At 40.3% G+C, this 25,368-nt stretch overlaps 1 protein-coding gene across 9 annotated transcripts in view; it reads right to left on the bottom strand.

Annotated features, from left to right (window-relative positions):
- Positions 1-25,368, bottom strand: part of arnt2 (aryl-hydrocarbon receptor nuclear translocator 2) — a 367,704-nt gene that overhangs the window by 126,194 nt on the left and 216,142 nt on the right. For all 9 annotated transcript variants that reach the window (XM_048562709.2, XM_059639326.1, XM_048562712.2 and 6 more), the window contains 2 exons: positions 24,305-24,439; positions 23,642-23,716 (listed from right to left, as the gene is read on the bottom strand). In XM_048562709.2, coding sequence (XP_048418666.1) covers positions 23,642-23,716; positions 24,305-24,439 — 210 coding nt within the window. The remainder of the gene's footprint in view (positions 1-23,641; positions 23,717-24,304; positions 24,440-25,368) is intronic.

Below are 25,368 nucleotides of genomic sequence, written 5' to 3'. Positions count from 1 at the left end.
ATAAGGTCAAAAGTGGAGATGTTCACTGATGTGGTGAAGGAACAGTACCATAGAGAAGGAATTTCTGATGTGCATACAGAGGAACCAAGTACAGAACAAGTCATGCCAGAAGGGGTACTGTGCAATGAGAAAGGAATAATGAGTAATGTAGTTGTGAGAAAGCCCTTAGGGATGAGCGACCATAATGTGATAGAATTCTTCATCAAGACAGAGTGTGAGATAGTCCATTCTAAGACTAGTATCCTGAATCTTAATAAGGGTAACAACAATGATATGAGGCTTGAGTTGGCTATGATGGATTGGGAAATGTTACTGAAAGGAATGGAAGTGGACAGACAATGAGACAGACAAACATTCAAAGAGCAAATGGGTGAGTACAGAGACAGTTGCAAAACCATAGCTTACGAGGGAAGTTAGAGAGAGTATAACTTGCAAAAAAGGCATACAAATTTGTGAAAAAAGAGACCTGAGGAATGGAAACAGTCTAGAAGTCAGCAAAGGAGGACAAAGGGATTGGTTAAAAAAGGAAAAATAGAGTTTGAGGCTGAGCTCGAGGGGACCACAAGAACTGACTGTAGAAGTTTCTACAGGCATTTAGGGAGAAAATGTATGGTGAAAAGTGATGTTTTACAGTCACAAATGGCCAATGAACTAAATTCATACTTCATGATAACAAAGTGTGGGGCTGGATGAACACAGCAGGCCAAGCAGCATTTTAGGAGCACAAAAGCTGATGTTTTAGGCCTAGACCCTTCATCAGAAAAACCTTTTCTGACGATGGGTCTAGGCCTAAAATGTCAGCTTTTGTGCTCCTAAGATGTTGCTTGGCCTGCTGCATTCACCCAGCTCCACACTTTGTTATCTCAGATTCTCCAACTTCTGCAGTTCCCATTATCTCTAAAATTCATACTTCACTCCTGCTTTCTTAAAGAAGGACACAAATAACATTACAGAAGTAATGGGGAACACAGGGTTTAGTGAGAGGGAGGAACTGAAGACAATCTGTATTCGTACAGAAATGGTGTTGGATAAATTGATGGGATTGAAGGCTGGTGTATCTCCAGGGCCTGATAATCTACATTCCAGAGTACTTAAGGAAATAAGTATTGGAAGGCTGAGAAATAAGGCCTAGAAATAGTGAATGCACGAATGGTCATCTTCGAAGATTCTTTCGACTCTGGAACAGTTTCTACAGATCAGAGGGTTGCTTATGTAACTCCACTGTTTAAAGATGAAAGCATAGCAAAAACAGGAAATTACAAACTACTGAGTCTGATGTTGGTGATGGGGAAGATGCTAAGATCCATTATCAAGGATTCTACGGCACAGCCCTAAGAATACAGTGGTAGAATCACTCACGGTCAGCATGGGTTTAACAAAAGGGGGGAGCCAGTGGATGTGGTTTATTTGGACTTTCAGAACGCTTTTGACAAAGTCCCAAATAAGAGGTTGATGTATAAAATTAAAGCATATGGTATTGAGTGTAATGTGTTGAGATGGGTAGAAAATTCGTTCGTAGACAAGAAACAAAGAGAAAAACAATCAGGGTCTTTTTCTGAATGACAGGCAATGATGAGTACTTAGGGATTGGGATTAGGACTCAGGCTATTCATAATATATGTTAATAATTTATTTCAGATGTTGCATTATGATTTGGAGAGGCCGAGAGAATGGGCAAATGTATGGCAGATGAAGGATAATGTAGATAAACGTGAGATTATGCACTGTGGTAGAAAAAATAGGAAGGCAGATTATTTTTTGAAGGGCTGTAAATTGAGAGGGGAAATGTTTAACAAGAATGGTGTGTCCTTGTGCATCAATTGTTGAAAGTGAGTGAGTAGGTGGAGCAGGCAGTAAAGATGGCAACTACATGCTGGCTTTCATTGTGAGACGATTCAAGTACAGGAGCAAGGATGTCTTATTGCATTTACACAGGGTACTATTGAGGCTGCACTGGAATACATGGTGCAGTTTTGATCTCCTTATCTGAGAATGAGTGTTTCTGCCATTCTGGGAGTGCAGTAGGGGTTTACCAAATTGATTCCTGGGATAACATGGTGTAGAGCTGGATGAGCACAGCAGGCCAAGCAGCATCAGAGGAGCAGGAAAGCTGACATTTTGGACCTCGGCCCTTCTTCAGAAATCAGAGATTCCTGGGATGACGGCTTAGACGAATGAAGAGAGACTGAGTTTGCTGGAATTTTATTCACTGACTTTAGAAGAATGAGGGAGAATCACATTGAAACCTATAAAATTCTAACAAGACTTACATTGTAGGAAGGATGTTTCAAATGGTGGAACAGCCAAGAGCCAGGTGTCATTGTTTAAGGATAAAGGATAAGTGTTTTAAGACTGACATAAGGAGAAATGTTATCATCCAGAGAGTGGTGAGCCTGTGGAATTCACTACCACGGCAAGCGACTGAGGCCAAAACATTGTGTTTTCAAGGAGGAGGTACAAATTGTTCTTGTGGTTCAAGGGATACTGATGGTGGACGGCGACAGGGTGGAGAGGGGGAATGGTGTGCTCAGCCATGATCATATTGAATGGAGGAACAGGCTTGAGGGGTGAATGGCCTGCTCCTTGTTTCTATGATAACAGCACAATGTCAGCAGTATTTGCAACTCCCCAAATGCTGAAACAGTCCATTTCCACATGAGCAGGGCTTTCTAGACTTGAGATGAAAAGTGGCAAATAAAATTTACATCACACAAGTGCCAGGCAATGACCATTTCTAACAAGGGAGAATTTAGCCATTGCCTCAAATCATCCATGTCCAACACACTGGAGATTACCGTTGTTCAGACTTGAACTGGACTAGCCACATAAATGCCATACTACAAGTACTGGCCAGAAGTTAAGAATTCTGCAGTGAGTAACTCACATCTTTCCTACCTAGTGCCTGTCTACCACCTATATGTGCATGTCAGGAGTGTGACAGAATTCTCTTCCATTGCCTGGATGAGTGAAGCTCCAACAACACTCAAGAAGCTCAACATTACACAGCACAAAGCAGTCGACCTGACAGACACCCCACCCACTATCTTCAACATTCACTCTCTCCACCACGACCCATGCTGACAGCAGCAGTAGTATGTACCATCTTGTGTGCATTGCAACAACTCATGTAGGCTCCTTAGATAGCGTCTTTCAAACCTGCAACTTGTATCACCTAGAAGAACACAGGCTGTAGATGCATCTCCGGCAAATTCCACTCAAAGGCACACATCACTTTTGAAGTATATCGTGGAACACCCATCCTATCAGCACTATAGGTATCCCTACACCCCAAGGGCTATAGTGGTTGAAGGAGGCAACTCGCAAGCACCTTTTCCAGAGCAATCCGGAATGGGCATTAAAAGCTAGACTAGTCAGACATGAGTACATCTGTGAACAAATTTTTAAAAAGTAAATGAAGAACTCCCTGGTGAATGGTCTGTCTCTCATGGTCAATCTTGCTGAATTGTCAGGTGGAATTTGACCTCCCTATTCTAATATGTACTACTCTTGAATAAATGTGAAACACAGAATACAACAATAACTTGTATTTACATAATACCTTAACAAAGAACAAAGAAAATTACAGCACAGGGACAGGCCCTTTGGCCCTCTAAGCCTGCGCCGATCAAGATCCTCTGTCTAACCTATCATCTATTTTCTAAGGGTCTGTGTCCATTTGCTCCTGCCCATCCACGTACCTGTCCAAGTATATAACGTGTCTGCGTCTACCACCTCCGCAGGCAATGCGTTCCAGGCACCCACCACCCTCCTGAAATGTAAATTAAACTCCTAAATTGTTTTACATGAGTGTAATAATCAAAAGAGCTCACTTAATGCTTCAGCAGCAGATGGGTGGATGCAAAGGAAAACAACAGAGGTGGAAAAAGGGTGGCTTTATGAACGAAAAGGTTTGGGTTTGAAACCACACCATGATCAAATAGGAAGCTAAGGTTGCAAACAGTCTGACTCATCCTGCAAAGGCAACAATGGAAGGAGATGAAATCAATGGTGAGGAAACAAAGTTTGTGTTGGAGGACAAAGACATAGTTTCCGCCTTCCCAAAACTGAATCAGGACTCGATATTGAACAAGTAGACTGCTCACATACAGGCATCTTCTCACGGTAGTTAGAAAACTTGACAGATCCCTAACTTCCCCTCACTAGGTATACATGTAATAATTTAAACTCTGAAGCAATACTTTTATGACATTCTGCCAATATGCACAAGTTGTTATTCGAAAAATGAACAACAAAATGATTGGAATATAAAGAATGCCAAGATGCATCTACTATGACGAGGCCAGTCATCAATAAAGAAAACAAAGGAAGCTCCATTCATTAATGAATGATCAGCACATGTACTGAGCTAGCAAGAAGCAGCTCCTCACAGATTATCATAGACTCAGAGTAAGAAGAGGCCCATCAGCCCACTGAACCTGTACTGCCAAAAATACACTAGTCCCATTTACCAGCACCAGGCCTACAGCCTTGAATTTTATGACACTTCAAATGCTCATCCAAGTACTTTTTAAAGGTCCTAAGGTTTACCACCTCAACTACCCATCCAGGCAGTGTATTCTAGATCTTACAACACTCTGGATAAACCTCCTTCTATTAATCTTATAATTATGCTGCCTTGTTATTGACCATTCAACTTAGGGAAACAACAGCTTTGTGTTCACCCAATTCGTGCCCCTCAACTTTATACACCTCTGTGAGGTCCTCCTCAATCTTTTCTAGTCCAGAGAGGACAAAGGTGACAAGCATATCCAGCCTCTCTTTAAAGCTAAAGGGCTCCATTCCAGGCAACATCCTGGTGAGTCTCCTCTGCACCTTTCTCCCAACACAATTATATCCTTCCTATCATGTGGTGACCAGAACTGCACGCAGTACTCCAGCAATCGACTCACCAAACTCTTGTACAGCTCTAATACAAATAGCTCTAGAATCTACGCCTCAGTGATAAATGCAAGTGTCCCATTTACCTTAACTACCCTAATAACCTGTCCTGCAGACAAGCATCTCAAGAATCCTCTGCTCCTATGAGCTTCCTAGTGTTTTGCCTTTCATTGAGTACAGCCTTGTCTTGATCCTGCATTTACTGGAAATAATTCACACTGATCCTAAAGCTAGGTCCCAAAGAAGGTCAATGAACTTGCCTTCAAACTCAGTTTTGCAATACCACCTTCAATGCAAATGACCTTAAATGAACGGATGGGCAGGCTGATCTTAAAAATTAGACAACTGAGTACATGAGTAACAAATGATATTATCACATTTCACAATGGAAGGAATGAGAACCAGCAGAATGGCTACATCAGCAGCCCCTGTGACCCAGGAACTATGCACAGCACAGCACTGTTTCAAAATACATATGGATTTAGTAATACAATAACAATCATTGGTGTAAACAACCCTGACAGAAGCTTTTGTGGTTTAACAAAGATATTGCAATTGTGTTTGGAACAGATTGTAATATCAGTATGCTTAAAAAACAGCCATGTTGAAACTTAAACCAGCAGACTTTTCCTAATGACAGGAAATTGTAATTATCACTGTTGTGATGTAAAATGTGGGCTTCCTATATATAATTTTTAATACTATTTATACGAGTTTGGGATTTCTGGGTTTGAGTTAGTAACTGGTAGGTTTTCTATGTGCCTGAAGTTGATACTTAACTGTAGCATAGTGAATAAAAACCAAAAGAACTGTGGGTTCTGTACATCAGAAACAGAAACAGAAGTTGCTGGATAAGCTCCACAGGAATGGCAGCATTTGTAAAAAGAAATCAGTTAACTTTTCGGGTCTGGTGACCCTTCCACAGAACAGAGGAAAACTGTTTGAAGACTGGTTTTAAAGCAAATGGGACTGTGTGCATCACTAATTAACTTTTCATTTATTTTAGAGTGTTGTGTGACCCATCAAGGTAAATAATGGTGCCTTGCGGATTCGTAAGAGATTTGAAGCACCTTTTGTTTTTAAGCTGAAGGGAAACACTCATCGTTCAGAGAGGAAGACTTTTAAGTTTTAGTCTTTACTTTATGTCCTTAGAATAAGACGGCTGTATACACCAAAACCAGTGCTCCTGAGAAGGGTAGGATATACAGTATACTAGGTTACCTTAATGTGAGGATTTAGCGTTAGCCCCAAACCAGATGAGTCGTGATAAAATGTTTAAGATGTATTGAAAATTCAGGACAATCAAGCATAGGTATACAATGATTACAGAAGAAGCAATTGGCAGTTCCAGTCTAAATGGTAAATTACAAGTGACTTAAACATCTGGGGATGTTAGGTACAAGGACCTGGGTGTTAGTATTGTGTAAGTGGTGCTTTGGGTATTGTACCAAGCTGTCTTTTGGGTACTGTATAGAAGTAGTCAGCTTCTTTTCAATTTATGAATGAGTATTTTGGAACTGATAGGATTTTACTCTTACTGTATGTTTAAAAATATTTGCATTTGTATTATAAGTGATTTATTTTTCTCCATCTTCATTTATGTTTGTAATAACTTGTGTTTTATTGTTAAAGTAGGAGCTGCAGCATGGAATGTCTACATTTCAGCAAGAGACCACTTCACTTAGTACGGAGATGAGATTTCTGTCTAATTAAAGTTAGCAGGAGTATGAATGGAAGTGGATCCCAGATACTAAAGCCAGCCACCACAGAAGCTGATAGTTGTCCTGAAGGAGAGCATTTGAGTCATCAGCTTGTATTGCACCATAGAGAGACAGTACATAATGAAAGCATTTCGTGGCTTGTACCCATGAAATCCCCTTCCCAAAGGGTGGCACAAGGAAGCCAACTGCCATACAGCAAGATGTATGGCTTCAGAGGTGCCTCAGAACATTCAGCATTTCACGTTATAACACTGGAACATTATCAAATATAATTCTAGCCATATAAGGAGATATTAGGGCAGATTAACAAAAACTGGGTCTAGGAAGTTAGTTTTATTCAAGAAGTGAGAGGGGATAAAAGACATAGGGCTGATTGAGGAAGAAATTCCAGAGTTTGGGACAAGAGCATTAAAAGGCACAGCCACCAATGTTGGCACAATGAGAGTTTGCCATGTACAAGAGAGCAGAATTAGAGAACAGCAGAGAGATTGCCAGGATTAACGAAAAGTACTGAGATGCAAGGGAGAAACCAGGGAGTGATTTGAAAATTACAAAGTAAATTTAAAGCATACATGGGGTGCCTGCTCTCTGTACTGGTAGATTGGCATTGGGAAACTCAGTTGATCAGTCAAATGAGTGGTTGGTGCATGCACATGGAACACAAGGAGACTGGACTGAGGTTTCAAAGGGATTTCAAAATGATGTTTATGCATAAAAGGTGGGGTAGGGTGTGGTCTAAAAGTAATATTGTTGGATTAGTAAACTAAACCCAGGAAAGATTCTGGGAATTCGGGTTTGGATCCTACAATGGTGGTTGATGAAATTTCAATTTAACAAAATGTGGAATTAAAAATCTGATAACCATGAAACCATTCTCAAAAAATTCCTTCTGGTTCACTAGTTTAGATGAGGGAAGGAAATCTGCTGTCATGTGTCTGGCCTAGACTCCAAACCAACAATGACATGGTGGACTCTTAACTGTCCTCTGAAATGGCTAGAAAGCAACTCAATGCCAAGCAGCATCAGAGGAGCAGGAAGGCGTAGCTCTGATGCTGCTTGGCCTGCTGTGTTCATCCAGCTCTACGCCTTGTTATCTCAGATTCTCCAGCACCTGCAGTTCCTACTATCTCTGAATCAAGTTGTACCAAACTGCTTATGGGTTTCAAAATATGGCATCAATTCAGGCATCACAAATGTCAATGACAAACCCGGTCCTGTGGACTCTGCAAAGACCCCCTCACTAATATCTTGGGGGTGGGGAGAGCCAAAATTGACAGCGCTGTCTCACAAATTAGTCAACTAACTGCTCAACATAGTCATACTCACAGAATCATTCCTAGCTAGACAACACATTCACGATCCAAGTCAGACCCTGAAGAGATAGCTGTATAGACACAGGAGGGAAGTGCCCTAGGAGTCCTCAACATTGACTCTGGACCCCATGAAATGTCATTGCATCTGATCACATATGGGGAAGGAAAGCTCTCGTTTATTATCACATTTCATATCGCTGATTGGCAGATGGATCAGTTTTATTCCACGTTGCATGTCACTTGGAGGAAACAATAAGTGTGGCAGGGGTGCTAAACGTACTCTGGGTGGTGGACTTCAATGTCCAGCACCAAGAGTCATTTGACACCACTACTGCTGACTGGGTCCTAAAGAACACAACCACCAGCCTGTACTGCAGCACACAGTGAGGGAGCCAACAAAAAAGACACTAAACCAGAAATTGCTGGAAAAGCTCAGCAGGTCTGGCAGCATTTGTGGAGAGATAGCAGAATCAACATTTCAGTGACCCTTCTTCAGAATGCACTTGAAGAAAAAGACATACTCGACTTTATCATCACCCATCTGCCTTCTCCAGATATATCCGCCCATGGCAGTATTGACAGGAGTGACGACCACAATGTTTTTGTGGAGATGCCGATGAGGTTCTGTCTTTACATCGGGGATGCCCTATATCATGTTGTGTAGCCATACTGCCATGCTTAATGGGAGACATTTTTCACATATTCATTACCTGAAGATTGGGCATCCATGCAGTGCTGTGCAAAGCTAAAATGTATTCTAACACAATCTGCAAACTCATGTCCCAACATATCTCCCACTCTTACATTCATCCAGCCACAGGATCGACCATGGTTCAATGAGGGCTATACTTAAAAATGAGATGCTAACCTCGTAAAGGTACATCATAGGACTAATAGCATGCTAAACAGTATAAGCAGCAAGTGATAGACAGGGCTAAAATGATCCCACAGCAATTCCACATTGCGTCAGATCCAAGCTCTGCAGCCCTGCGATATCCAGTCGTGAATGATGGTGGGCAAATAAAGAGCTAACTGGAAGAGGAGGTTCCACAAATATCCCCATCCTCAATGAAGGGACATCAGTACAAAAGATAGGGCTGAAACATTCGCCAAGGAGATTATCAATCTTGGCCTCCTCCAAAGATCCATTACAAATGCCAGTCTTCAGCCAATTTGATTCACTCCACATGATAACCAATTAATAGCTCAAGGCACTGGATGCTGCAAAGAGTATTGATTCTTCAACGTTGTGGCAATAGCACCAAAGACACATGTTCCAGAGCTTGCTGTGCATCTAACCAAACTGTTCCAGTACAACGACAAAATTGACATCTACACAGCAATGTAGAAAATTGCCCAGGTATGTTCTGCACACAAAAGCAGGACAAATACCATCCTATGAGTCAGCTCTTGACCACCAGAAAAAAATGATGCAAAGGCTGATTGACAATACCAATAAGCAGCACCTGCTCAGCATTAAACTGAAAAAGCAGATTAGATTCTACTAGGGCCACTCATTCTAAAATAGGGTCACTATACCTGAAACGTTGATTCTGTGATTTCTCTCCACAGATGCTGCCAGGCCTGCTGAGATTTTCTGCAATTTCAGTTTTTGTTTCACTCATTTCCTGATCTCATTACAGTCTTGCTTCAAAGGCAAAATAGTTAAATTTCAGAGTATTCAGAATTTAAGCTGAAGTTGCTTCATCAACTAACTTTCCACGGAAGGTCAGAACTGGAGGATGTTTGTTGATGAATGCATAATGTTCAGCACCAACTGCAGTTCCTCAGACACTGATGCAGTTAATGTCCAAATGCAGAAATTCCTGGACAATATCTAGGCTTGGGCTGATAGGTAATACTCACGCCATACAAGTGCCGGGTATTGACCAAGAAAGAACGTAATCTTCATCCCTTAATATTCAATACTATTACCATTGCTGAATTGCCTGGCATCAACACCTTGAGGGTTGCCATTAACTAAAAACTGAACTGGTTTAACCATAAAAATACTGTGTCTACAAGAGGCTAGGAATACTGTAATGACTAACTCATCTCTGGATTCCCCAAAACCTATCCACCATCTACAGGACACAAGTCAAGAATATGATAGAATACTCTCTACTTGCCTGGGTGAGCGCAGCTCCAACAACACTCAAGAAGATTGACACCATCTAAGATAAAAGGCGTCGGCTTGATTAGAACTATATCTACAAACATACATTCCCTGAACCACCAATGTACAGCAGCAGTTTCTATTTATAAGATGCAACGCAAAAATTCACCAAGTTTCCTCACACAGCACATTCCAAACCCACGATCACTACCATCTAGATGGCAGTATGTACATGGGAACACCACCATCTGCAAGTTCACCTCCAAGCAACTCACTATTCTAAATTTGGAAATATGTTGGTGTTCATTCAGTGTCACTGGGTCAAAATCAAGTAGGCAGCTCGCCAATCCTCAAGCTGACTGAGAGATGGACAAGAAATGCATCTAGTGGGCAATTCTCCACATCCATGAATAATTAAGAAAAAGAGTATTTATCCAATTCAGGTCCATTTAAGGAGAAAATGTTAGCTCCAACCGTTTTATCCATTTGACTCAAAGACTTACTGTCTCCTGATGGATTACATAATAGATTTGGTTTGGCTTTAAACATCTGTGATTAAATCCTTGACAAAGCTTTCATTTTTTCAGGTCAACAACCAACACCCTTCTATCAACAGTGACATATCCCACACCCTATTAGGAGTTACAAAAGACACAGAATTCATATTAAGTATCCAGGTTACATGATAGATAAAACAAGCCCTGGAACTGATGATACAGTCCTGTGTTATTTTTGGCCCTACGTAAAACACAAAGTCCCAAGTTTCCCACTGCAGCTCATGTCTTTATCTCTCCTTGGGTAGGAAACCTGTGCATGATGCTCACAGGTTTGAAACCAGATCTGCACCAGTTTCAATAGCCTTACTTTACTGCAAACATTATCAAATCCCTGGTAATACAAACATCTTACAGATCAAAAAAAATTTTATTGGCTTCAGACAAAAGGACAATTTTCTCAAAAATAACAGGCTAAAATCAGATTCACAAAACTTTGTCTTCACATTACATTGTAACAGCAGTAAAAATAAACACTAATCTACAGTGTTGCTCCCGGAACTAAGCATGACGTTACTTATATTATCAGGAGGGGTGCTTAGGAAAAATTCTTAAAGATGCCTGCTTGAAATATTAAGATGTAGAAACACTGCCAGATGTACCATGCTACATAAAGAATTTCTTTCACTGAAATAAAATGTAAGATATCACATACAACTGGAAGACCGGAACATTCATCTCCTCCAGAAAAAAACGATCAGTCAATATTAAACACTCCTGTTTTCCTCGTGATATTCCTCTCTTCCTCTCCTGCATTATGTAAATACCCAGTTGCACTACATAGTAGGTAAATGAGAGACATTAGTCCTCAATCCTAGTGTTGACTACTCATGAGAGGGACGGGAAATGTATTTGGATTAAGATAATCAGAAGTTAAATGGCCAACAAGGTTGTACTACCAAGCTGCATGTCCTGCATAAATGAAAAAAAAAGATGGATTATTAAGGATAGATACACTAGGTAACTCCAAGCATTCTCTATAACTTGCAATGAAAACACAGTGAACCAGACTGCAGTCACTGTTCATGACCAGGATGGTTCTTTCTAATAAGGAGCTGCAGACTCTTGTCACTAACTTCCAGCAAAAAGATTTTGCTAAATAGAAAAGCAGTTGGCTGAATATATAACAAGGTTTAGAGCTAGATGAACACAGCAGGCCAAGCAGCATCATAGGAGCAGGAAAGCTGACCTTTTGGGCCTAGACCCTTCTTCAGAATTTGTTTTTCTGAAAAAGGGTCTAGGCCCGAAACGTTAGCCTTCCTGCTTCTATGATGCTGCTTGGCCTGCTGTGTTCGTCCAGCTCTACACCTTGTTATCTCAGATTCTCCAGTACCTGCAGTTTCAACTATGGCTGAATATATATATTTGGATAGATACACAATAGTATCGAAGAAAAGATGTTAATTATAGCAGCATAAAATCACAATGCTAGTAAGTTGTCACAGGAGGTATACTCTAAATGAGCAGACAGTTGTGGCAAAAGTACAAAAGTCAGATAGATATGGTGCTTGAAACATGAAGAAGAACATCACTAGTCAGAATTTTAAGTCTATTGGCAATATTTTTCTCTAATGGTGCCTTTTAAAACATCAGAAATCCAGCAGTGATAACAAGTAGTGTCTACAGCACCATCTGCAGTACAGTAGTGTCACCTGTCATTACAACATGCCAAGATAATAAAATGTGAGGCTGGATGAACACAGCAGGTCAAGCAGCATCTCAGGAGCACAAAAGCTGACGTTTCGGGCCTAGACCCTTCATCAGAGCTCTGATGAAGGGTCTAGGCCCGAAACGTCAGCTTTTGTGCTCCTGAGATGCTGCTTGGCCTGCTGTGTTCATCCAGCCTCACATTTTATTATCTTGGAATCTCCAGCATCTGCAGTTCCCATTATCTCTGATACTATTACAACATGCCACTTGTGATTCCTCCAGTTGACTCCATTCTCTAATCATGTTATTGTAAAAGATAAAAATCAACAACCCAATCTGCGGAACTTTTATAAAGAAGATTCCCATAAGTGAAAAGGCACTTTAAAGAACATAATTTTTTCTAGAAGGTGGCTCTGAATTTTTCTCTTTACCTTAAAAAAACAATTTATGGCACAATAACAATTCAATCGCCTGACCACTTGGATAAGAGAGGCAACAGCAATCGATATAATTTAATTTCCTACATATAAAATGTAATTGTTGAATTACACAACAATTGTGAGAACACTGATATGTGTTTCATGTGCAAAGGCTTCTAATTAAATATACCTGAACTTATAATTGCATATAAGAGAGACACGAGAGAGGCATCCTGTTTCAACATTTACTAATCAATTATAACCAAAGTCCAGCACAAAGAGGAATATCTGCAAGTAACAGTGTTGCAAGGAAACTCACATCCTAAAGTAAAGAATTTTCTAGCATTTTTCACAACCTAAGCAGCTAATGAGAAATTCTGTGCAAAAAGCGTTGTTTGAAATTAGGTCAATGTTTACATTACTGGGGAGGGAGAAGAAAAAAGATTTCACCAGAGAAGTAGTGACGCCTTTGATGATTACAAGATATAGCAAAAGGAATATTACAGATAAGTAAGAACTATGGTTCACTTATAAAATGTAGACACAGAATAATATGGGGGGGTGTGAAAATATTTTTATACCCCATTTTCAAGGCTTAAAGTCAAAATACTGCAGATATTAGAAATCTGAAATACAAACAGGAAATAGTGAAAACACTCAACAGTTCTGGCAGCATCAGCGTAAATGTATAACCTATGAGTAGAGCAGCAGCAATAGGATAAGTAAGAAAGAGAATTAAGCAAATGAACCACTGGGAAAATACTTCAGTTGGGAGAGGGAGCGGGGACCACTGCTTATGGCAGCATGGCCAGAAGCAAAGGGATACAGGAGGTGTTAAAATGGGGAGTCTCTTGCTGTGGCTTGAGGCAAGGGAGCCACACATGATAAGTTCCATCTGCCTGCTCAGGGAGGGAAAACTGGGATGATACTGCAAGTACAAAAATCAGATAGGATGATCCTTTGAATCCTGAAGGAATGAGATGTAAAAAGAAGAGGAGCTCTATTATGGGGGGGTGGGGGGAAGAGCAGAAATGAGGAAAATGAAACACATATAGTCAAGCACCGTGGGAAGATGACTTGGTTCAGAAAAACAAAATAGAAGGATCAGTACAGAAGATCATATAGTTGGCATCTGAAATAGAAATATTATGGAAATGCAATACATTCCTAATGTGAAGCATCATGTGTGATGTGATTTATTATTATCACCTGTTTCAAGATACAATAAAAAGTGTTGTTTTGCATGTTATTCAGACAAATACTACCTTACATGATTACATCAGGGTAATATAACAGAATGCAGAATATAGTGTTACAGCTACAGAGAAGGTGCAAAGAAAGATCAACTCTAATGTATGAGAGGTGCATTTACAGGTCTGATAACAGTAGGGAAGAAGTTGTACTTGAATATGTTGGGACATGTTTTCAAACTTCAAAGCAGCAATGCTAGGCCTTATAGTGAATGTTCCAATTACCTCACAGGAAAACAGACATAGCTAAGATCAAGGCAAGACCAAACTGAACTAAACCAACCACATAAATACAGAGACTACAAGAGCAGTACGAAAGCTAGGAGTCCTGCAGCGAGTAACTCATCTTCTGACTCTCCAGAGCCTGTTCAATAACTACAAGGCATAAGTCAGGAATGAGTTACCTAGATGAGGATAGCTCAACAACACTCAGAAGCTTAACACCATTTTGACAGACACTCTTGAAAATCGATAAATGCCCAGGCTGAGATGAGATGTATCTCAGGTTGCTGTGGGAGGCAAGGATAGTGATTGCAAGGACCTTGACATCAATTTTCAAACCTTTCTAAACACAAGAAAAGTGCCAGAGCCAGATTTTTTAAGGCACTTAATAAGCTACCATTATACAGGAAGAGTGTGGTAAAAATAAATCAGGGAACCACAGGTCAGCAAGTCAAATGGTAGTCACCAGGAAACTTTTGGAATATACTCATGTACATGGACAAGCATTAATCAAAGATAGTCAGTATGGCTTTTTCAGGAGAGAGCATATCTAACAAATTTGATTGAATCATTTGAAAAGGCGCCTCAGTGTATGGATGAGGATAACGCAGTTGAAATAATCTATGTGGACTTTAGTAAGGCTTTTGACAAGGAGGTGCATGGGAGATTGGTCAAGGAGGTGACAGCCCTTGGGATCCAGGACAATTTGGCAAGTCGGATCCAAAACTGGCTTAGTGGCAAGAAGCAGAGGGTGATGTTTGAAGGTTATTTGTGTATTTGGAACCTGAGACCAGCGATGTACCAGTGATGAAGATTGATTTGACACAATGTGACATGCAGAACATCTCCATTCAGTCTTTACATGCATGACTGCCATGATTTTGGTCACCTTCAAATTTAATTCCCACACCAGTCCCAAACCAAACTGACTCTGTCCTCTGTATTTGGTAGTGTTCCAAAGAAATTCAAAGTAAGTTCCAGAGACAGAACTTTTACTTCTGATTAGGCAATTTTTGGCCTTCTAGAGCCAGCATGGAGTAATTTCAGATCATAAACACTGCATGTATTAATTTTGTTTTTCATCGATTCTGTATTTTGTTGTTTATGGTTAATTTTGCTTTCAGATGGTATCTGTTCACAATTCTGTCATGCACACCTCCTCCACTAGCATTTTGTACCGCTCCAATTGTCTTTGCACCATTTATTCCCTTTGCCATTTTACCTCTCTTGCCTTCCACCTATCACCGAGATTCCCTTTGTTATTTCCCTCCAATAAGCTCCACCATTTTCTTGCTTAAAGCCTGGAGTCATACAGTGAACAGAAAGGAAACAGAACCTTCGGTCTAAGCAGTCCATACCAACCATATCCCAAACTAAACTTGTCCCTTTTAACTGCACTTGGCCCATGTCCCTCCAAACACTTCTTATTCATGTATTTATCCAAATGTCTTTTAAATATTGTAACTGTAGCTGCATCTGCCATTTTCCCTGGAAGTTAATTCCATATACGAATCACTCTTTGTAAAAAGGTTGCCCACCACGCCTTTTTAAAATCTTTCTCCTCACGCCTTAAAAATATTTGCAGAGATAGTAGGAACTGCCGATGCTGTAGAATCTGAGATAACAAAGTGTAGAACTGGATGAACACAGCAGGCCAAGCAGCTTTCCTGTTCCTCTGATGCTGCTTGGCCTGCTGTATTCATCCAGCTCAACACCTTGTTACCCTAAAAATATGCCTGCTAGTCGTGAAATTCCCAGTCCTAGGGAAAAGACACCTGACATTCACCTTATCTATATCCCTCATGATTTTATAAACCCCAATAAGGTCACCCCTCAACCTCCTAAGCTCCACTGAAAAAATGTCCCAGCCTACTTTTGTAACTTAAACCCTCCATTCCTGGCAACATCCTGGTAAATCCTTTCTGAGATAACAAAGTGTGGAGCTGGATGAACACTGCAGGCCAAGCAGCATTTCAGGACAACATAAGCTGGCGTTTCGGGCCTAGACCCTTCATCAGAAAAGGAGGATGGGGAGAGGGTTCTGAAATAAATAGGGAGGGACAGAAAGGCGGATCGAAGATGGATAGAGAAGATAGGTGGAGAGGAGACAGACAAGTTAAAGGAGTGGGGATGGAGCCTGTAGAGGTGAGTGTGGGTGGGGAGGTAGGGAGGGGATAGGTCAGTCTGGGGAGGACGGACAGGTCAAGGGGGCAAGATGAGGTTAGAAGGTAGGAAATGGAGGTGCGGCTTGAAGTGGGAGAAGTGGATAAGTAAGAGGAAGAACAGGTTAGAGAGGCAGGGGCGAGCTGGGCTGGTTTTGGGATTGCAGTGGCGGGAGGGGAGATTTTGTCTGTCTCCTCTCCACCTATCTTCTCTTCTATCCATCTTCGATCCGTCTTCCCTTCTCTCCCTATTTATTTCAGAACCCTCTCCCCATCCTCCTTTTCTGAAGGGGGGTCTGGGCCTGAAATGTCAGCTTTTGTGCTCCCACGGTGCTGCTTGGCCTGCTGTGTTCATCCAGCTCCACACTTTGTTATCACAGATTCTCCAGCATCTGCAGCTCCCATTATCTCTGATACAAATCCTTTCTGAACCCACTCCAGTTTAATAATCTCCTTCCAACATAGGGTAACCAGAACTAGACACAGTACTCCAGAACAGGCCGCACCAGCATCCAGAACAACTTCAATAATGATGTCCTAATACATTTAAAGCAATGTGAAGGATTTCACAATAGATCTAAATATATGGAGAGGTTACTTCAGGACCAGATAATAAGGGAAAGGATGTTCCTAGGCAAGGTTCAGAGCAGCACTGCACCTCCACACCTCCTGGATGTCTGAAAGTGTGGATGTGCACACTGTGAGGTTCATGCAAGGTAACATTCAGTATCCCTATTCTACTGTCCCTGGAGCTCTCACCAGTGTTGCTGGATAGTAAAAGGCAATATGTTCTAATATCTAAAACATTTCCAAATTCTGATGACATGATACCAACTTAAAATGTTAATGCTTTCAATTATCAGAGGAAATAATTTAGGATGCTTTCCTTTTCAACTTCCAAGTGATACGCAAGATTGCTTTTTGCAGAAGTTGTGTGCTTCACTTTAGAACCTTTTAAATCCAAGATGAGAGTGTTCTTTTTTGCCTTTTTTTCTCTTCTTTCCTCTCCCAGCCACGGACTTCTGGCCACGGACTCAGCGCAGACACGGCAAGGCAGCATCCCGGTCTGGCCCAGCAGTCTCACAGCCCAGCGTGGCAGTCTCTCAGCCCGGCATGGCCTCAGTGTGGACTTCCATTCCTTGGAGTGGTGTCCTACTGTGGCTAAGCACTTAAGACTGTAATGTCAGACCTTTTAGCCTTATTTCTTCTTTCTAATTAAAATTAAGAAGCTCTGTAATGTGTAACTTTTAACCACATTTCATATGTTTTGAGCTATACTATAACTTCTGCAATGCTTCACTGTTAACATTGTTTTTCCGTTCTACCTGTTCTTGAGATTCTGTACCCTGGTACTTGCACCTAAGATGGTGCCTTGTGTGGTGACATTATACACTTTCCACTGGACTCCTGTACTTTTCTATACATGACAATAAAATCAAAATCAAATCAAAGAACCTCAACATATCGTGAACATAACTGCTAAATGCTGGAATGACCAACTGCACACCTTTTTATATTCAAAGGTGAAGCTTGCTTTATCAGCAGATTCCCTTATTTTAATGAACAAAGAATTACAATAGGAGATGCAAAATATATTCTCACAGTCTCGCTGCTGATTCAGTGCAACACATCATTTTGTCAAATTCTGTATTTTTACCCTGCAATATATCTCTCCATGTCTGATATTCTGTTCACTAGTATTTCAAAATTTAACAAATAGAATACATGACAGGTCGCTTCTCTTCCACCTTCAGCCTGACACAATGTGAGAGATTTTTCCACGATGAAATACTGCTATTTGCTCCCTATACTGCGAATCCCAAAAAATTTTTGATTTTCAAGTGTCAGTGAATATTTGCAAACAGCACACTCAGGTGTCAGAGTGATAGGCTATTAGTCAATAGCCACAAATTACCATCTACTATCCAGCAGCACTGAGGAAGGCCTCAGAGACAGTAGAATTGGGATACTGAATGTTACCTTGCACAAACCTCACAGCAGCACATTCACATTGTCAGGCACCTATTGCTGCTCCGAACCTTGTACAGCAACATCCTTTCACTGATCTTTGTCTGGTCCTGAAGTAACCTCTCCACATGTTTAGATCCATTGTGAAATCCTTCACATTTGTCAGCTCAGCTGGTACCACTGCTGCCTCACAGCGTCAGGGACCTAGGTTCGATTCCACCCTTGGGCAACTGTCTATGTGGAGTTTGTATATTCTCCCTTTACCTTGCGTGGGTTTCCTCCAGGTGCTCCAGTTCCCTCCCACACTGCAAAGATGTGCAAGTCAGGCAGATAGGCCATGCTAAATTACCCATAATGTCCAGGGATGTGCAAGCTGGATGGGTTAGCCGTGGGAAATGCAGGGTTACAAGAGTAGGGTAGCAGGCTGGGTCTGGGTGGGAGGTGCTGGTCAGAGGGTTGGTGTGACCTTGATGGGCTGAATGGCCTGCTCCTAGGCTGTAGGGATTTTATGATTATTTTAAGTCATAAACAATTTGAGCATTTCATTACATTGCAAGATTTTCTAATTGTAGGCATTAAAGCATGGAGATATGCATGTACTCAAAAACATTTCATGGATAAGTTAAATAATTAATGGATAATATATATACAGTGCATTAATTTTGACGTGTAACTTGTGGGAAACTGCAATGAAATCTGATTATATTCTGCTTACCACAAGATTTAATGCAGATAGCAATTTCACTGAAGCTACAACACATATCTTATCTTTGACACTGTGTGTTTGCTACCATCACATGCAGAGATGTGATTGTCAAAAGGAAGTTAAACAGGACAGGAAAATAAAACTTCCCTGTTCAATTCGGAGATATTATCTATATGCTAATCAGTGGAATTTGGAAACAACAGGCAATTTTCCACTTGAATTATCTCTGTTGATCATTTACAAAACAAAAAAATTCTCAAAAGGAGGAAAATGGTAATGCTTCTTGTTCTACTGCGTTGCCATCTTGATGCATGAAGCAGATCAACCGTTCCTCATATGACGAGCAACTGACTCGCACAGAACAGGGTTGTTCAAATTCTAACCAATGTTGAGTTGGCTGAGGTAATTATTCTTGTACTTACTGGTTAACAGATAATAGCCTAGTCTATCTGCATCTGATCACTGTCCAGAACTCCTACAGCAAACATAAACACACAGAGAGATGGTGGTGACAGGATCATGTTATCCCACCTCAGCTGAAAAGCCCAACAACACTCGTCAATGAAAGCATTAGCGAGTAGAAACAGTTGGAGGTAAGGAGCAGGAAATTTTGAATTTTGTCTGTTATTTTAACCATAAAAAAATCCACCAACATTTTTTTTTCCAAACAAGAGGTTCAAGGCCATAAGAAAATAGGAACAAGTGTCAGCCATTCAGGCCCTCAAACCTGCTCTGCCACTGAACAGGATCATGGCCGATCTGACATTCCTTATATTCAATTTCCTGTCTTTTCCATAACTCTTGATTCTCCTATTAATCAAGGATCTATCTCAGTCTAAAATACACAAAAGGACTCTGCCCCACGGCTGTAGGTGGAAAGGTGTTCCAAAAATTCTCAACCCTCTGAAAAGAAATTCCGCCTCATCTCAGTTTTAAATTGGTACCCCTTTATTCTGAGACAATCCTCTCTGGTCTTAGGCTTGCCCATAACGAGAGACACCTTTCAGTATTTACCCCGTAAAGCCCCTTAAGAATGCTTTATGCTTCAATGAGACCACTTCTTATTCTTCAAAACTCCACAGAGTACAGACCAAACCTGTTTAGCCTTCACTCATTAAAATAATCCCTCCTCAGAAGTGATCATCCAACTGAACCTTCTCTGAACTGACTCCAGTGAAATTTTTTTACTTAAATAACGAGAGCAAAATCGCTCACAGTACACCAGAACTAGTCTTACCAGCATCTTGTACAGTTGCACTAAGGCTGCCCCACTCTTACACTGCAAGCCCCTTGAAAGAAGGGTCAATATTCCATTAGCCTTCCTGATTACCTGCTGCATGTGTCCAGCTTTCTACATTTCATGAACAAGTGTCCCCAAGTCCCTTTATGTTGCAACTTTCTATAGTTTTTCTTCACTTAAATGGCACTTTTGTTCTTCCTTTCAAAATAAACAACTTCACATTATTCTACATTGCACTCATACTGTGAAATTTTTCACATATATAACCAATCGATATCTCTCACTAAACTGTTGGTATCCCCTTCACACCTGTTTTGGTGTCATCTGTGTATGTGGCTATGTTATATTGGCTTCCTTTACATATTGTAAACAGTTGTGGTGCCATCACCGATCCCTGTGGAAACCCATTGGTTGCAGGTTGCCAACATGAAAAAGAACCCTTTATCACCACTTGCTGTTTCCTGTCCATCAGTAAATTCTCTATCCATGCCAACATACCACCTCCAACACAGTGGACTTATGGCTCTACCTTTAGCAAAATACCTTGTCAAACGCCTTCTGGGAATACAAATGTAACACATTTACTGGTTCCTTTCTATCCACTCTGGTTGAGAATTTCTTAAGTAACTGTAGTAAATTTATCAGACATTATTTCCCTTTCATGAAGCTATGTTGACTCTACTTGATGTGAGTAATGATTTTTCAAATGTGCTATTATTACTTCCCTAATAATTAATTCTAACAGTTGTCCATCAAAAGATTTAGGCTTATCAGTCGATAGCTACCTGCTTTTTGCCTCTGTCCCTTTTGAATTGAGGTATCACAATGGCAGTTTTCCGATTCTCCAGAATCTGAAGACTTTTGGAAAATTCCAACCAACTCATCCACTATCTCCAAGTACTTCTCTTAGGATCCTAGGATGCCAAGCCATCAGAACCAGGAGATAAATGCGTCTCTATCTCCATTAGTGAGTGTATCTACTACTACTTCCTCAGTGATAATGCTGGTACTAAATTCTTCCCTGTGTTCTTTATTATCCGTAGGATGCATGAAGTAGCTTTGAAGAAGCTTCAGGTAGCTTCCTTTCTCACATGGTTTAGCGACATCAACCCAATCCAACTATAAATGAGGCTTAGAAAGGCAATGAACTGTATACCTTTTAGAAATCTTACATTCTGCAATAACAGAGGTTTTCCTCTGTCGTTGATGTTGGACATAAACAACTTTTCATTAATTTGGAGATTAACGTTAGTTTGTATACATGCTACAAGTCAGTTTGAGATGCAAGTGGCTAGTGGTGGATCTTTGGTTGAAATATTCATCTTTTATTTTGTACAATCAAAATACATTATTTCAAAATCTCGTTTCTCATGGAATTCTTTGCATGAAATGTGCATTGGGATGCATATCTATGTGCATACTTATGGTGCTCATATACGAACATACTAACAGGAGCAGAATTAGACCATTCAGCCCCATAATCCTGTGGCACCATTTAGTAAGATCAGAGCTGATCTGCTCGTGTTTCAAATTTCACATTCACACCAACTCTTGTTTCCGCTGGCTCACAAGAATCTATCCACTGAAAACAAAAACTGCTGGAGATCACGACAAGACAGGCAGCATTCATGGACAGAAAGCAAGCTAATGTTTCAAGTCTTGTTGACTCCTCATTAGAACCTGTCCACCTCTGAGTTAAAATATTCAAAGACTCCACTGCTTTTTCTGGAGAGACTTCAAAATCATGCAACCTCAAAGTACAAAGTTCTCTTCATCTCTGTTTTGAAAGAACTTGAGAACAGCACTCTAAGTTCTGGCACACAACAGGAGATGTTATTCCACATCCACCTTGTCAAAATCATTCAGGACCTTGGACACTTCAGTCAGATCACCCCTAACTCTTCTAAATTCCTATGAAAGCAAGCCTAGCCAATGAGCCTATCCTCATAAGTCACCTGCTCATTCCAGTATCAATCTAATAATGTACCTCTGAACCACTTCCAATCAATTTAAATTCTTCCTTAAATGAGGAGGCCAAAATTATACACAGTATTTACAATGTGGTCTCATTAATTTCCTGTATAACTGAACCATAACATCCTTAGTTTTGCTTTTAATAGTAAAGGACAGCATCCCATCTGATTACATACTAAATCTGCGCTCATGTAACAGAACACTTAAATTGCTCTGCAGCTTGGATTCTATAGTTGCTCTCCATTTAAATGATACTTTAGTCTTTTATTCTTCCTTCAAAAATGAACTACTTCATATTTTCATACATTATGCTCTACCTGCAAATTTTTGCTCAGTCAGTCAACCTATCTTTATCCATCTGCAATTTCCTTGTGCCTTCTTCATAACATATTTTCCTTCCTATATGATGTTGTCTATGAATTTAGATACCAGACCTTCACTCCCCTCATCTAAGGAATCGATGCAAACTGTAAGTTGAGGCCCAACATATACTCTTGCAAGATTCCATTTATCACATCCTACTAAACAGATGAAGAACCATTTAGGTATACTCTCTCCCCATCCCCCTCTCTGATGAAGGGTCTAGGCCCGAAATGTCAGCTTTTGTGCTCCTGAGATGCTGCTTGGCCTGTTGTGTTCATCTAGCTCCACACTTTGTTAACTAGGTATACTCTGTTTTCTACCTGCCAAACTGCTAAAGTATATTTATGCTACGCCTGTACCATGAGCTCCGATTTTCTACAAAAACCTTTATTGTGGCTTCATATCAAAAGTCTTCTGAAAATCCAAGTAGAATAGATCCATAAGCCCCCTTTATAATATGTATAACGCTTTCAAAAAGAACTCCAGTAAACTGGTAAAACATGAATTGCCCTTGGCAAAACCTACTGATGTTATTTCCCCTGAGGTTTTCCATACATGCAGCAATAATCTCTAATGATGGATTCTAACACCTTTCCAATGAGACATAAAACTAATTGGTTTATGGTTTCCTGCCACCTTGCCTTTTGAATAGGATTATGTTTGCTACCATCCAGTCTGATCGAGCATTTCCTAAATTGAGGGAATTTTTGATAATTAAACAACACATCTAACAGCTCATCAGCTATCTCTTTCAGGGGCCCAGGATATAGCCCATCAGACTCAACAACTTGTCAGTCCGTAGCTCCATCAGTTTGCTTGGAACTGCTTTCCTCATGACTGTAATTTCACCAAGTTCCTCTCTCCTTTTCACTTCCTGATTTACAGGTGCTACTGGTATAAAGTAGAATATTTGTAATTATCAAGTCACCCTTTAATGGAAAACAGTAAATGTCTCAGGATTTCATATCATCAAGTCAAGACTGTTTGTGTTTAAAGAATTAAGATGAGCATGGAAAATTCATATTAAAAAAACGACAAGCAAGTTATAAGAGCCTACTGCTTTGTCATTTGACGCTATAAGTACCTGCTGAAAACTGTCTCGCACGTGGCTTTGATCTTCGGGATGGCAATACTCGACAATATCCTTTCCCAGTAGCTCCTGACAAGAGAAAATGAATAAAAGGTGTTTAACTGGACACAACTAAATTATTTGTCTCAGAGGCAAGCCAAGGTTGCAAGTGGTTTTATGCCTATTGACGGTATTTAATTAGATTCAAAAGTTGTGCGTTAACTGGGGTTCACCTTTGCTCTCTTTTTGGAGTAGACAAGCTGGTAAATGATTTTCAGTTTAACCCAACAGCCATTTCCTTGACAAAAAGACATGGCTGTTATCTGCATCTGGTTTATTGACATTTGTTTGCACTAACTCCCTGGACTTGACATAAGTTGTCTAAAGCTCGAAGCAGTATAGTGATTTCTTACTCAGTAGATCCAAAAAGTACAGAAAATCATTATAGATACCTGACTTTTATTGAAATTTCAGTGTGTAATTTCTCCAGAGCCATGACTTTCCACTGGATCTGGTTATTAACAGAAATCTGTTCATGAGGTCCTCATGATGCATTATATTTGTGTAAAATGTAACTGAAATCAAGCTAAATTTCAGGTACTGCACTAACATGAAAAGTCCTTCAACCAATAAGGAGATCCTCAAACCAGCCTGTAAATAGATGAGCAAGAAACTAACCTGTGGCTGATAGCCAATAACAGTGATGCATCTATGATCCACGAATGTAAACAGTCCATCTGAATTGTGCCTAGACAGGAATTCTGTAGGGATGGCGAGACCATTCATATCCATGCACACTGGTGAGCTGGTTACCTAAGAAAAGATATCAGAATTGAACACAGGTTAAATATAAGTACTTTCCTCCTCCCTTCCACAAATAGCAATATGAAGTAACAGCAATGGTTTGTCTAGTTTGTTGCACATTGTGAAGGAAGGAAGGAGATGCTTGAGGTGGATAATAAGAATAGGAAGAGGCCACTCAATCCCTCCATCTTGCTTCTTAATTCAAAGAATGATGTGTATCTTCCCTCCATCAACCCATATTAGTTCTATATTGCTTATCATCCTTACAAAACAAAAACAGTACTGGCAAGAAATCAGCAGAAAGAAGGAACCAAAATGGAAATGTAAAAGTTGAAGAAAAAAATTACTTATGTATTTGAAACAAGAAAAACAGAAGAAAAACAACCTAATTTACTCTTGACAGATTAGTGGAATGAACTATAATTATGCTGCATGATTGCAGCATATGTGCTGGACTCCAGCCTACAATTTTGTAACGAACATTTTATGATGAATACAAGGCATAACTTTGTTCACAAGAATCTAATTCTTTGTGGGTGAGCCCACAATCTTTCTCAGGGAGACAATCCTCAGATTTCTCCAAATGCTTGAAAACAGACATCTACAAATGCAAGATCCTATTTTGTTGCTCACTGAGGCTTCTTTTGGAAGATTCTGACAAACCAGATACCACATGGGAGAGATCATATTGAACAGTCATTTTTGTTGTTTGATGGAATATGCTGGTAAACAACTGTCAAACATAAACAACAACCTAAATGTAGTTTTGACCTAAGGAACGTGGAATATATTTTAGGCTGTGGAGAAGTGTGCACTACAGATTTGGCAGAATCGTATGACCAGGTTAGCTAGCCAAATTCCTACCAATAATTTGTCCAGAAAATGAGTCAAGGAAGGTGCTAAAGTTAAAATGGAAGAAGAGGAATACTGATACTTAT

The sequence above is a fragment of the Stegostoma tigrinum genome, chromosome 33 (genome assembly GCF_030684315.1).
Source record: "Stegostoma tigrinum isolate sSteTig4 chromosome 33, sSteTig4.hap1, whole genome shotgun sequence".
Taxonomy (NCBI): Eukaryota; Metazoa; Chordata; class Chondrichthyes; order Orectolobiformes; family Stegostomatidae; genus Stegostoma; species Stegostoma tigrinum.
The sequence above is the reverse complement of the archived record's forward strand: the minus strand, read 5'-3'. Positions and strand labels throughout refer to the sequence as shown.